This window comes from Phalacrocorax aristotelis, chromosome Z (genome assembly GCF_949628215.1).
Source record: "Phalacrocorax aristotelis chromosome Z, bGulAri2.1, whole genome shotgun sequence".
In the NCBI taxonomy this organism is placed as follows: Eukaryota; Metazoa; Chordata; class Aves; order Suliformes; family Phalacrocoracidae; genus Phalacrocorax; species Phalacrocorax aristotelis.
The window spans coordinates 1,634,986-1,648,302 of NC_134311.1; the positions used below are offsets into that span (position 1 = coordinate 1,634,986).

The 13,317-nt window shown below is 38.3% G+C and overlaps 1 protein-coding gene across 3 annotated transcripts in view; it reads left to right on the forward strand.

The window, feature by feature from the left end:
- MCTP1 (multiple C2 and transmembrane domain containing 1) overlaps positions 1-13,317 on the forward strand; it is a 287,863-nt gene that overhangs the window by 129,236 nt on the left and 145,310 nt on the right. For all 3 annotated transcript variants that reach the window (XM_075078920.1, XM_075078921.1, XM_075078923.1), the window contains 3 exons: positions 2,117-2,259; positions 5,971-6,050; positions 6,599-6,707. In XM_075078920.1, coding sequence (XP_074935021.1) covers positions 2,117-2,259; positions 5,971-6,050; positions 6,599-6,707 — 332 coding nt within the window. The remainder of the gene's footprint in view (positions 1-2,116; positions 2,260-5,970; positions 6,051-6,598; positions 6,708-13,317) is intronic.

Consider the following 13,317-nt stretch of genomic DNA (forward strand, 5'->3'; position numbering starts at 1 on the left):
ATGGCTTGTGTTACTGTTGTTGTTTTGTTGGTGTCCATGTTCAAAGTATTCTTCGATTTTCAGAGGATTTTCAGAGAATCAAAGAATTAATTTGATTGTGTGACTTTGCCTTAAAAAGCATCCCTAGTACTTGAATGACCAAGGAACATGTTAATTGTGCTAGACTAAACGTTTTTATGCCACTGAAATTCTGCCTCAGTAATTTCAGAAGGGAATAACCGTAACGCTGTCACATGTGAGATCAGTTTTCCACCTCTTTAGTTTTTTGGGTGGATATATAATTTTAGGTAGAGAATGCTGACATCTTGTGGCTGCATGAAATAGTGCAAAGAGCTCTGGTCGTACCAGCCTTTAAGTTTTGAAGAGCGTGTCGCAATTTTAACAAAAGCTAATGAGCATTTCCCACTGGATGTAAACACAAACCTCTAGAATATGCGAGCCTTGTGCATAGAATATGCTGGTCTTGTGCAAAGTATTAAAAGGAAAAAAAAAATCTGTCATAATTTTGCTGTTGCTCATGAAGATACAATTACTATTAGCACTAGAATTATTCTTTAAGATAGACTTGGATCAGTTAGGCTCAAATATTACTAAGGCTCAGAAATAGCTGAGAGAGAAATAGAAATAGTAATATTAATCCCATCCAATATTTTTCATCAAAATGAATTTCACTTAGGTAACAATGAAATCTTACCAACTGGCAGGGAAGGTATTGGTTTGAATTTTCTATCCAGCTTTTTTTTAAAAAAAAAAATCTAACTGTATTTTTTGTAATCAAAATATGCATGAAAAGACAATCTTTCTTCAGTCCATCACTTAGGCGGCGGTTTCACGAGGGCCATTGCAGGCACAACCTTTGAGTCTTGTGGCTCTGCCCCAGCGCCCATGCGCCTACAAAATTACCTCCTTTCTCAGCTGTACCAGTTGCCAAATCCATTTGCTGGTAGTTGCTGAAATGTTGGTGCTGGCGCAGGGCAGCAGGCAGCATGGTCACACCGACGTAGCAAATCGCAGTGTGAAACCTTGTGGCTGAGGAAAGATTTTATTTTAAATCAGACCTAATTTTGATCATTTGCTTTCACGCTCTCACACCCGCATGCTCACGTTCACAAGCCCAGATGTGTTGCCTGGGACTTGAATGATGGGGAGGGGATGGGTGCCAGCCAACAGGTCCTCCTTACGTCTCTGGGCTCCTGCTAGTGGGGTGACCATGTCTGTGCTGGTTTGGGGTGTGCCACTTCGTACCTTCTGGTAGCTGGCAGTGATTTATCCTCACTCTCGTCACACCACTGTGTGCACCATCAGGTTTTCGCTTGCCGTCCTTTGTCTCCCCGCATGGGTGTCTTGAGAAGAGGACAGAGGTGTGCTCCCAGATGGCTGCTGATCTCTGTGCACCAAGACTCCTCCTTACACTAGTTGTTCCTTCTGACACTTGCACACCCACATCCCATCCATTCTCCATTCATGCCATGTTTAACTTTTCTCTTTCAATTTCTTTCAGGGTTTTCTTTTTCGTCATAGTTAATTGATATTCAGTTGTATCGGGGGCTCTCCTGTGGGTCGGTGATGGCTGCAGGAAGCATGTGAACTTCCTGGACTCACTTTAGAGTTGATTTGCTCATCGCGAGTGTCGTAGGAAGTGTGTCTTCATGGAATAGGGAAGCCTGGACACGATAAAGTCAATGAAGAGTTGTACCTGTGGTGTCAGTGGAGCCCGTGCCTTTTCAAAGGCATAAGATAATTAGATTAATATTTTACAGAAATATTTTAACTTTATAAACTAATTGTTGTGATTGCGTTAAGATAAAATCCTAGTCCTAATAAGGACATAATTCTGTTAATTAAAGGTAGCCAGTAGTTCATGCATGACATTGAGTATGGGTGGCAAACAACAGAAGGTGATGCAAGCACAGTTTGATGTTAACACAGTGAATTACCTGAGTAATGACACTGTGGAAAATCATAAATTGTGACAATAGAAGTTTCTTTCCTCAGCTGCTGTTTTTAATTTGGCGATTGGTAGGAATTGCATTTAGGCCTGTTTAAGATAATTTAGTCTCCGTTCCCTTCATGTATTAAAAGGACATAATTAACAGTATGTATGTTTCTTTAACAGGAACCAGTGATCCGTATGTCAAGTTTAAAATTGGAGGAAGGGAAGTATTTAGAAGTAAAACAATATACAAGAACCTCAATCCTGTGTGGGAAGAAAAAGCTTGCATTCTGATAGATAACCTAAAAGAACCGTTGTACATAAAGGTGAGACACTATCTTACTTATATCTGTCAAATTACTACAGAGGAGTTATTGAAAGAATTTATATTTTGTAATATTTGTTTAGTGAAAAATGTATTGTGCAATAGCGCATTGCTAAAGACTATTTAGAAGTGAAGGTTATTTGATTGACATCTGTATAATGGTGATGTCAAAATTTTAAAAAAATAAATAAATAGAGGTATTTTTGTTCATTTCAGGCCATAATAGTTTTATACTTTTTTAGTGTGATCTTAGGAGAAGAACAGAGAAAGTAAACTGTGTTTCATGATGATAGAGTCCATTCTATTTATGGAAACATCATTGCATAATTCTGATATGAAGCATAACATATCCCATTAAAAGGAATTCTGTGCTGAAGTTAATTTGAGAATGTCTCAAGGTGTGTGCCCAATTTTTTTTCTATTTGTACCTGAACACAGTGAGTTTGCTTATATGCTTCACAATGCTTTATGCTCCTTTTTCTTCCATTGTAACTCTACTTATATATCACAGGTGAGGATGATTTTGTCATAAGAGAGGGATCACTTATTCCAAAATAACAGATAGCTTGAGTTTAAATCAAAGAGAGACCAGCAGTGCCCAGAGTAATTAGCAGCAGTGCTACTAGTACTCCTTAGCTATCCGTCTTGGAATGGAAACTATTAAAGCTGTGATCTTGTTTTATAGGCATGGAATGGAAAGGCGCTTTTCTGGCCCCAGTAGTTTGTGGTGATCGTTATCCAAAAGAGAACCTTAATTGTGTAAAATAAAGTAGATAAAAATTAAGTTCTAGAAATACTGTTGGAAAAAATATACTCTTAGGGTTCTAACTAACATACATAAGTCAAAAATACTTTGAGAAAGATTGGAAACTTAAGTCTTACCTAAGTAATCTTTATAATTGGTCTGAAATTATATAATGCTTCAGATCAGTATCAGTCTTAAATAGGTGACAAAAATTTTGACTGACATATGGAACTGTAGATTTTTTTTTAGTGGATGAATGCCACTTAAACAGCCTTTGAGTATCAATCTGTACTACATTTCATATATTTTGCTCAGATAAAATACATCACTATTAGAAAAGCGTAAAGTTAATTATAATTCTCAGCTGGCATTTTCCTGCCCTTATTAAGCTTAAGTGACTCATATGGAATGAACACGTGCCCAGCACTGTAAAAGAAGGAGATTCAGAGAAGGACACTTAAAACATAGTGACCTGTTATGATTTATCTATGCCAAATATCAACCCTGCAGTAGGGTCACAAGGGAATAGGTGTGTGTTATTTTTTTTTCCCAGGAAGAGCGCGTCAAGTGGTATAATGACTATCCATGTGTGTACCCTGAACACATTGTGTGAAATATTTCAGGTTTTATAGTTTCTTCACATATTCTAAGACATGATTAAATTGTGGTATCACAGAATCATAGAATCACAGAATGGTTTGGGTTGGAAGGACCTTCAAAGGCCATCTAGTCCAACCCCCTGCAGTGAGCAGGGACATCTGCAACTAGAGCAGGTCGCTCAGAGCCCTGTCCAACCTGGCCTGGGATGTGTCCAGGGATGGGGCATCGACCACTTCTCTGGGCAACCTGGGCCAGGGTTTCACCACTCTCAGCGTAAAAAATTTCTTCCTTATATCCAGTCTAAATCTCCCCTCCTTTAGTTTGAAACCATCCCCCCTTGTCCTGTCACAGCAGGCCTTGCTAAAAAGGTCGCCCCCATCCCTCCCACAGCCCCCCTTTAAGCACTGGGAGGCCGCAATAAGGTCCCCCCGCAGCCTTCTCTTCCCCAGGCTGCACAACCCCAGCTCTCCCAGCCCGGCCTCGCAGCAGGGGGGCTCCAGCCCTCGGAGCATTTCTGTGCCCCCTCTGGCCCCGCTCCAGCAGCCCCGTGTCTGTCCCGTGCCGAGGAGCCCCGAGCTGGAGGCGGCGCTGCAGGGGGGTCTCACAGAGCGGGGCAGGGGGGCAGGACCCCCTCCCTCGCCCTGCTGCCCGCGCTGCTGGGGATGCGGCCCAGGGCACGGCTGGGGGTCTGGGCTGCGAGCGCACGCTGCTGGGTCACGTCCAGCTTCTCGTCCCCCAGCACCCCCGAGCCCTTCTCCGCAGGGCTGCTCTCCATCCCCCCATCCCCCCATCCCCCAGCCTGTGCTGGTACCGGGGGTGGCCCCGACCCGCGTGCAGGACCTTGCTCTTGGCCTTGTTGGACCCCATGAAGTTCACATGGGCCTGCATCTCCAGCCTGTCCAGGTCCCTCTGGAAGGCATTGTGTCCTTCTGGTGTGTGAACTGCACTACTCATTAAGTCAGCTGAAAATATTTATTTGACATTTTCATCTTGATAATTTATAGGGGGAGAAAACAAGTCTATTTTGCAACATGAACTGAGATTTCATAATTTGTTTTCTTTCCCCATTAGAGTGAATATTAGACAGAGAAAATATGAAGGTACCCACTCAGGTAGATCAATGCATATGAGGGAGTTGTGCTCACAGACTTGCATTAGGCGCTTTGAGTCCTGCAGCAATGCTGTAGCCGCTGGGCTATGGGATTTCTGTTACTACTGTGTTAACCCAGTCCATATTAAAGTATTTTTAGAAGGTGAACAGCTTTAATTGCCTCCTGGAGAAGAGTTCCTGTAATATAACAGTTGACATATTTGTATAAAAATTGAAGACCTTGAACCTGGGCCTGTCACATCTCAGTTAAATGTTCTCATTGCTAGCTGTTCACAAGTTTAACTCTTACTTAGAGCTGAAGGTATATTCTGGTCCTCAGAAATTCTTATGACAATATTTGCTGAGAAAATTCAACTTACCCAGAAAGCTTGATTTTGATAATTGACATTTTCCCCATTTTTGTTTTTGTAATTTCGTTCCACAGCTTTTCTTTGTTGCCATCCACCTTTTTAGTTTATTTCCCTCTGAAAGCCATCCCCAGTTTACTGTTTATTCTTCCTGCTGACTTGGGAAGGCATAAATAATCTCAAACCATTGATGCTCTTCCATGTACTGGCCACAGATTTCTGTCTGGATGTCATTAAAGTTGTCAGATGCTTTCTTTTTTAGGAAGCAAGTTAGGAGGCAGGGTCCTCATAGTAATAAATATCACCATTTCCTTACACATATCCATTAAGTTTTCACCTTAGATTATAATATTTCTAAACCGTAGAAACTCATACGACCTTCAAAACCCGCAGTTTTATCATTCCTAATGCAACTCCTATAATAACCCACTTTTCACAATCCTGCCATCTTGTCTGTATTTTGCAAAATTGATAAAGGTATCAATTAATATATAGCAAATCAATGATTCTGCTTAACTTCAGTTATTCTTCTGGTCTTCCTTCTTTTAATGCCTATGCTTATAAAACACTTTTTTTGTTTTTATAAAGTTGATGTTTTTCACATAAGAGGTCTAGTAGCAGTAGCATACCCCCTTGCCTGTACATGATGCATTCTGACTTTTACATAAGCAGTTTCAAACTTGATTTTGTGGCCAGAAGGTTGCAGGTTATGCAGTTCCAATAGTCCTGGTTTGACATGTGAGAAACATGGCTTAACTCTGGGAAAGGAGTTTCAAGAACCATTCATAAAGCAAGAATTTTATATATATATATATATATATATATATATATATATATATATATATATATATATATATAAAGAAAATATTTCCAATACTGAAAAATGCCTTTATCTCCTGTGCATCTTAGGTCTTTGACTATGACTTTGGACTTCAGGATGACTTTATTGGTTCAGCATTTTTGGATCTCGGTTCACTGGAATTAAACAGGTATGGCACAAACAAGCCTACAGAGTCATTCTTTATGGTTGTCTGCTGATACTATGTTTATGGAATTGCAAACAGAACATTATGCTGGAAAATAATTATATAAACCTACACCACATAAAACTAGCTGAGGAAAAGCACTTATGTTTAGAGAATTACTGTAATATGAATGTTAGTAATATATTAACTGATTGTGCATAACATTTTTATAGTGTTAGTTTTATAACCACTTTAATAGTGTTTTTGTATTACCTTCATTCACAGCATTACCACCTACTGTTTAACTTCTTTTTTTTTCTGTTTTTTAATCCATTAACGTTACAGTTCAGATTTGATTACTTCAGTACATGAAGTACTTAACACACAGTAACAGTATTTAGTATTTCTTTATGAGGGTTTAGACTGCAATACTTAAAGTAGAAATAGGGTATATTTGTGACACTTTTCAAGTAGTTTCGTATAAATGCAGATGCCTTTAATTTCATGATTCAGAAATTACATTATCTGAGAGCATGAAATAAAAAAAAAATGCATGTATTTTTGTCTCCTAGGAAAACAGATGTTATCTTGAGACTGAAGGATCCTCATTACCCTGACCATGATCTGGGAAGTATATTGTTATCTGTTATGGTGGCTCCTAAAGAAGAACAGCAAGAAATGGTAATTTTAAATATTTTAATATGTGTTGTCACTCTTGCAATTATCCTATGGCTGGAGGACTTAAAGCACAAGAGTAAACCACATGTTCTGAGGTTAATTAGATTTTTCCAATTCTTAAAATAACACTGGAGAGTGTTTCTGGTGTAGCACAGCGTAATTCACCTGAACTGGATTCCCCCTGAGATAGTTCTGAGGGATCCACCTGGAACATAGTTGTTCAACAGTTTCAGTTACGGTCAGTTGCAGGTGAATGGTGCTGATTAGTATGGAAAAATATCAGTAAATCACTGTTTAAGGATTTTGGACCTAGTGCTGCCATCTCTAGATAAGAACATTTGAATCCCATTCCACACCATGAAAAGACGCTTGAAGAAAGGTAGTACTTCTGCTTTTTGGCATCTAGTGATGAAGTAGTATTTGATGCTTTTCAACTTTGTGACTAGATTTCAGTTTTAAAATTGTGTGGTTTTCTAGGTTTCTTGTAATTAATTCATTGATCTTAGTTTTCTGAGCTGCTTAGTTGTAAGTGAAAATAGTTTGCAGTTTTATAGGTCCTGTTGGGACAAATTCTGTCTCTAGTTGGATGTATTTTATGAGCTTTTTGTTAGTTGTCTTCTGGCTTGAGGGGTAGTAGAAATGAGAGAGATGACATCTTTCTCAGAGGTTGTAAAAATGTGCATTCCTTTGGCTTCAAGGAGGTCAAGAAAGAATTATTAATCTGATTAAATTTTCCATGGATATGGTCAACTATATGGTTTTTGTAAGAGCATGTATGTTTCTGTATGCTGCAGTGTGACCCATCATACTGTTGCACACCTGAGGTATTGGTGGGCTGTAATATTGTTCTTTTTCCACTGATCTCCTAGCTGTTATTAAATAGCCTAGTAAGTCAGTTATTGGAGCTAGGTGTTTGGTTTTTGGTATGACAGAGATGTAGAGCTTTGAAAATAGGTTTCTCATCTGTTTATTTTTTTCATCATCATATTCTGTTAGAACTTAACAAAAATAATGGAAAACAGTAGTAACCTGCAGAAGTTTATTTAAACAGTGCATCTTTCTTTTAGCAATACATTTGTCCAGACAACTCAGAATGTTATCTTGCAAATTTACACCATGAAGCGTTTATTACTTAAACTGAAAAATGTATTTCATTCTGGGATTTTTTTTCTGTGTGTATTTGGGTAAGATCAGCATTTCTGAGTCAGCTGGTAATAGCCCTGTTTTTCCAAGTGGCTTTGGCATCATCCTGCCATAATCCTATATCACACACCACAGAACTACTGTATTGTTATGTGGGAAAACCATTATGCAGACAGCATGGTAGTTTCCTTTCTTCATCATACGGAGAGGATAGCTACCATGCCGCCGGTGTTGTCGGGTATTACACAAAGAGCACTAAAGAAAATCAAGGTGAGAAAGTGAAGACAAGACACTACAGTGTAACCTGTCTTTCATATGGGTATTTACTCAGTGAAGTTGCTGAACGTCAAAAGTAATGGGAGCACCTTAGACGTGCTGGGAGGCAACTTTTTCCATATCCAACTGACTGGTTGTCATAGGAGGAATAATTGTTTTTGTGCTGTTGTGCATTTCATTATTAGTTTTCTATTTAGTAAGATAATTTTTTTAGTTTTCTCAAGTGACCAATTTTTCTTCCCATTCAAACTGTTATATCATTCTGAGGGTGCCCAAGATTCAGATTAAGATTCTGATTCCTAAGCTGAAGCTTTATATTTGTTATTAGAAACCAGTCTTCCCAAGATACGAATCTCAGCAGTTCTAACAAAGTCGAAGTAAAATCAGAGCATTTCTGTCACAATGCAGATGACCTACAAAATTAATATTGAATCGCTGTATACGAGTGTGTGTGGGGTTTAATAATTCAAGGCACAATTATCTTTTATTCAGTTACCACATGTAATTATTTACTTATTTATCAGATTTTATTTACTCTCTAAGGAACAGATATGTTTCCAAATGTCTCGCTCCAATTAGACTGTGTTCCTTGGTTATTTTTAAAAAGGTCTTGTAATAATGAGGATAATTTTAATTGAATTTAATATGGTCGAGATCAATACATTTTCAAACGTTATGTTGGCGGATCAAGGCTAATTCTTGTCCGCTCTTGAAATGTGCACCATATAAACTAGTAATTAAAGCGACTCCTACGTTCCCAATCTGTGTAGCATACTGTTTGAATAATTACTGCTTCCCTTCTACTTGGATATCTCTGTATAGGTAATAATTCAAATAGTATCATTGAAATATTTAGATAAAAACCTGTGAGCACCTTTAAATATGCTTTAATGACTGCTGCATAGAAGACATAGAAACACTGTCTTTTCACATCAAATGCATTTTTTTCCTAAGGCATTGAAAATTTTCTTAAATCCTGGTTGTCTGATAACCCTATATAGCCTACATTTCAAAAATATTTTTTCTTCTTAATGATTTTTCCTTTGTTCAGGTGATAACTCTAAATTGCTTCCACATGCCGCTTGTAAGTGGTGTAAAATGGTTAAGTCATCAAGCTGAAGAATTCAGAAATTAACTGCTAGTACTGAAATTTCAGGTACTTTAATTCCATATACTTAAGACAAAAGTGTTTGGTAAGACCATTGGAGAATTAAAAAAAGGAATAGCTTCAACGAAGCAAGTATTAGCTTTCCCAGATAGACACAGAAGCATCACTGTGTCTGATCCTGTATTTTGGGCACCTCTGTAGTCATAATCCAAACCCGGCCCTGGTGAACAAGACTTGCAGTTTGTGATGTCGTTTGGTAACTTTTTTAAGCAGATTAGGCTTCTCAGAGAGATCCCTTCGCTGCCTGAGCTGGAGCGACTGAGCGTGTTCTGGAGGTCATGCACTGACGTACAGATCAAGGGAGAGTCTTTTGGCAATCCATTCGTGTAGCAGGGGACAGGTCGTGTGGCAAAGAGTTTTATTGGCATATCAAAATAATGTAGCTGTATAATAGAGGAAGATGCATCCTGTCACACGGCTTCAGACATGTTGACACTGCTGGAGGATAAGATACTCCAGTTGGAAGTTAAATGGTACAAAACCAGGGGCCTTGCTGTATGTTGCTGCCTCTCTGTGGGAGAGGTATTGTTACAAATTATCTAAAAAATAAGGAATCACTTTGAAAGAGTAATAGTTTATTTTGCTTTGGGTGGAACTAACTTTTGCGAAGCCTTGAGATGAGCAAAGAGAGATATCTGGCACACACAGGAGTATCCTCTTCCTTATCCCTCTGACAGGAATTCTGATGAAATGCAGATTTTCAGTGTGCTGACTGATGAGATGTTCTTTAGAATTTATAGCTGGAAGGTGTGGTTTCCTAAGATCAAAACAGATTACATCTTTGGATTCAGATATCAATTAAGAATATTAACTTATGCATATGTTCGTGTAACTGTATGTAAAATTATATTACAGACTAGGGGAGGGGAATTTGTCTCCTTGAGTCCTGGTGGATTGTGAAAAACAGCACTTAAGTAGTTTACAATTTGTGTGTTTCCAGTAGAGGAATATCAGGCACGTTTCAATTAAAGGAGTTTCAAGATACTTGTTCCATAAACTGATTTTTGTAGTAAGTTTTCATGGAAGAAAATGCAGAAGTAGCCTGCAGTTATCGAATGTTAACGTATGAGTTAACAAATAGGTGAACAAATGAAAATTTCTATGAAATCCTGCATGTATCGTTGCCTTTTGCGACCTAGTGCGTGTGCTAAAGGAATGAAAATGTGAACTTTTAAAGTCATAATCTTGTAATACCTCATTCAAAATATGTACATGAATAGGTGTCCTATTCTTTTGAGTTTTGGTAAATGAAGGCAAAGTGATTTGTTCTGATTTTTGAACAACCATTTACGGTGAATAAAAGTCGATGAATTAAATATTCTCATGCAACTGTAAAAATAAGAATGTCTTTAGTATTCGTGAGAAGTGTAAACTTTTTCCATCCTAACACAATTAACTTGCAGTAGCACTAGTTCCAATAATTCTTTTGCTTTTGCTCTGTGCTGTTAACATTGCTTGTCCTTTAGATAAACGCAGCATTTTTAACTATTTTGCTTTGAGAGGACAGGTAACTTAGATAACTAGCATAAACAAAGACGACTGGAAATAAAAATGTATGGAAAAAGTATGTATATTTAAAAACAGTAATGCCTGTGAGCGCTAAAAAAATGTTATTTTTAACACTTCTTTTAAAAAATAATGTGTTTATGATGTACTTGCTGTATCTTTCATTAATTTCTCCTTTTGATGACCAGTTTATAAGAAGTCAGAACTAGGAATGGCTTGGTTTTTTTCTTAGACCTGCTCCAGTGGCATTTGTTTTGTGCATTTAGTTCAGACACTATTGTATTTATACTTCCCATCGGATACTTGCGGTGCTGTGCATGCCTGTGTACCGTTTGTAGCTGCATGCATGCCGATTAAAAATGTGCACGTGATGTCTGCAGGCTCTGTGCTCGGTGTTGTGGTCATCGGTGCCGCAGTGCATGTGAGTTTTTTCTGGCTCTCTCTCCGGCGGAGTTCAGTGCACGGGTTTCATCTCTGGAGAACTTGCGGAGCGGCCGCGGGTTTGTCAGAGCTGCATGTCGCCCATGTCTTCGCTACAACAGTTGTTTCCAACCTTGGCCTTAACAGGCAACTCTCAGCTACAGGGTAATTAGAAAGTTGGTAGCTTGATGAGAGCTGTTGCCTTGGGGCCAGCAGAGATTGGGGACTACTGTTCCACCACTGCCAACGGCCTGAGTAGCATAGAAAATGGGAAAAAGGGAAACATATTGAGTGCTACTTGGATGTTATTTAGCGAGAATAAAATTCACGGCATTGCTTTTTCCTTAAATAATTTATCCCAAGTGATGCTTACTACTTTTTTGCTTCATATGAAGATATTAACAGCATTAATATTCTGTCAATTTGCTTGCTGCCTTAAATCTTACCATGCAATCTTATTTTTTCTTTTATTTACCAGAGGGATAATAACAGCATAGGAAAAAAAAAGAGAATGGCAGAGATGGACTCAGGGCATGGAATATTTTCAGATTAAATAGTTCCATGTAGATCATCCATCATAGAACCATCGAATCATTAAGGTTCGAAAAGACCCTTAAGATCATTGAGTCTAACAATCTGCCCTATGCTATAAATTTGATTTATTGGCTCCTAAGGATGGTTACGATGGCTTCACCTTCCCTGCTACAGCTGGTGATGATGCTGATGCACTCAAGAGGTACGATCATACATTTCTGTAGCTTCTGCTCAAAGTGAACTCCTCAGAGCTGAGACCACAGTTGATCCATAGTTAAGTCAGCTGTCAGGCCTTGTTCCCCTCCTTGCTCACAGCCTGGTCTGAAGCCCAGTGAGGCTGAGTTCGTGCTCGTATTGTGGCTGCGTAGGATTCAGCAACAACTGCGGCGTGTTGCAGGAGCTCAGAGGTCTTCTCCAGGACCTGCTGTGGGCCTCAAGCTGCTTAATTCTTATGTGCCTCTTCCATAAAACTGAGTTAAATGGCTTTCTCCCGCTTTATAAAATGTTCAGTGTCTATGTATATTTTCTAAAGCCACAGTGCTACAATTATCATTAACTTACTGCTGAGGCTTTAGGCTTTAACTGTCCATAGGGACTTAAAAATTTTCCTCAGCATCTAGTTCTTTTTCTTCTCCCAAAAGCCTGTGCCTATTTGAAAAGTTTCTGGATAGTTCAAAAACATAAAACCCAGATATTTGCTCCCACTTTCATTTGTTCCCCAAATAATATTTTTATTTCTTAACAAGGAATATATTTGCATTTCAAAGTTTATTTCCATTATCTGAAAAAGTTTTTTGCAATAGTTAATAAGAAAAAAAATTTGTTTTTCATAGCATATAGCTTCCAGAGAAATTAATGGCCTTTAATTTATTCTCGCTCAGCATCAACAGCAGGCTGCTAGGTGTTATTAAATTGTACAAATTAATTTCTCTGTGTTTCCACAGAACTGCTTTAAGCAACACTTGTGTTCACAGATCAATTGTTTGCATCCATCTTGACCGGTATGTCTTTTATTTAATGATTAGGAATCTGCATCTGTGGACGTTTTGCCTCCCGGCATGTCAGAGCATTGCCAAGGCTTTACAGGTTATTTAGGCAATGGGATAGGGCTACTGCATTTTGGGTTTTTTAAAGAGTCACAGTATTAATTTTTTTCTATCCCATGTGCATAATTATCGAACAAAAGATCTATTTTTACTGCTGTGAAACTAATTAGCAGTGGTAACCTTGAGGGTATTGTAACAGATGCATGTAGTCGAAGGAGTCTTACGCAGGGTTTCTCTTACGTGGCTATACCTGTGAGCCGAGCAGTGGTATTCCAAAAAAAATGGAGTACATTAATATTAAAAAAACTGTCATTCAAGTATCAGTCAAAATTTAAGTCACTATCAGTATGGCACATTCATTTTTTTCATTTGCTTATCTAATTCTTTCTTTCTTTCTTTCTTTCTTTCTTTCTTTCTTTCTTTCTTTCTTTCTTTCTTTCTTTCTTTCTTTCTTTCTTTCTTTCTTTCTTTCTTTCTTTCTTTCTTTCTTTCTTTCTTTCTTTCTTTCTTTCTTTCTTTC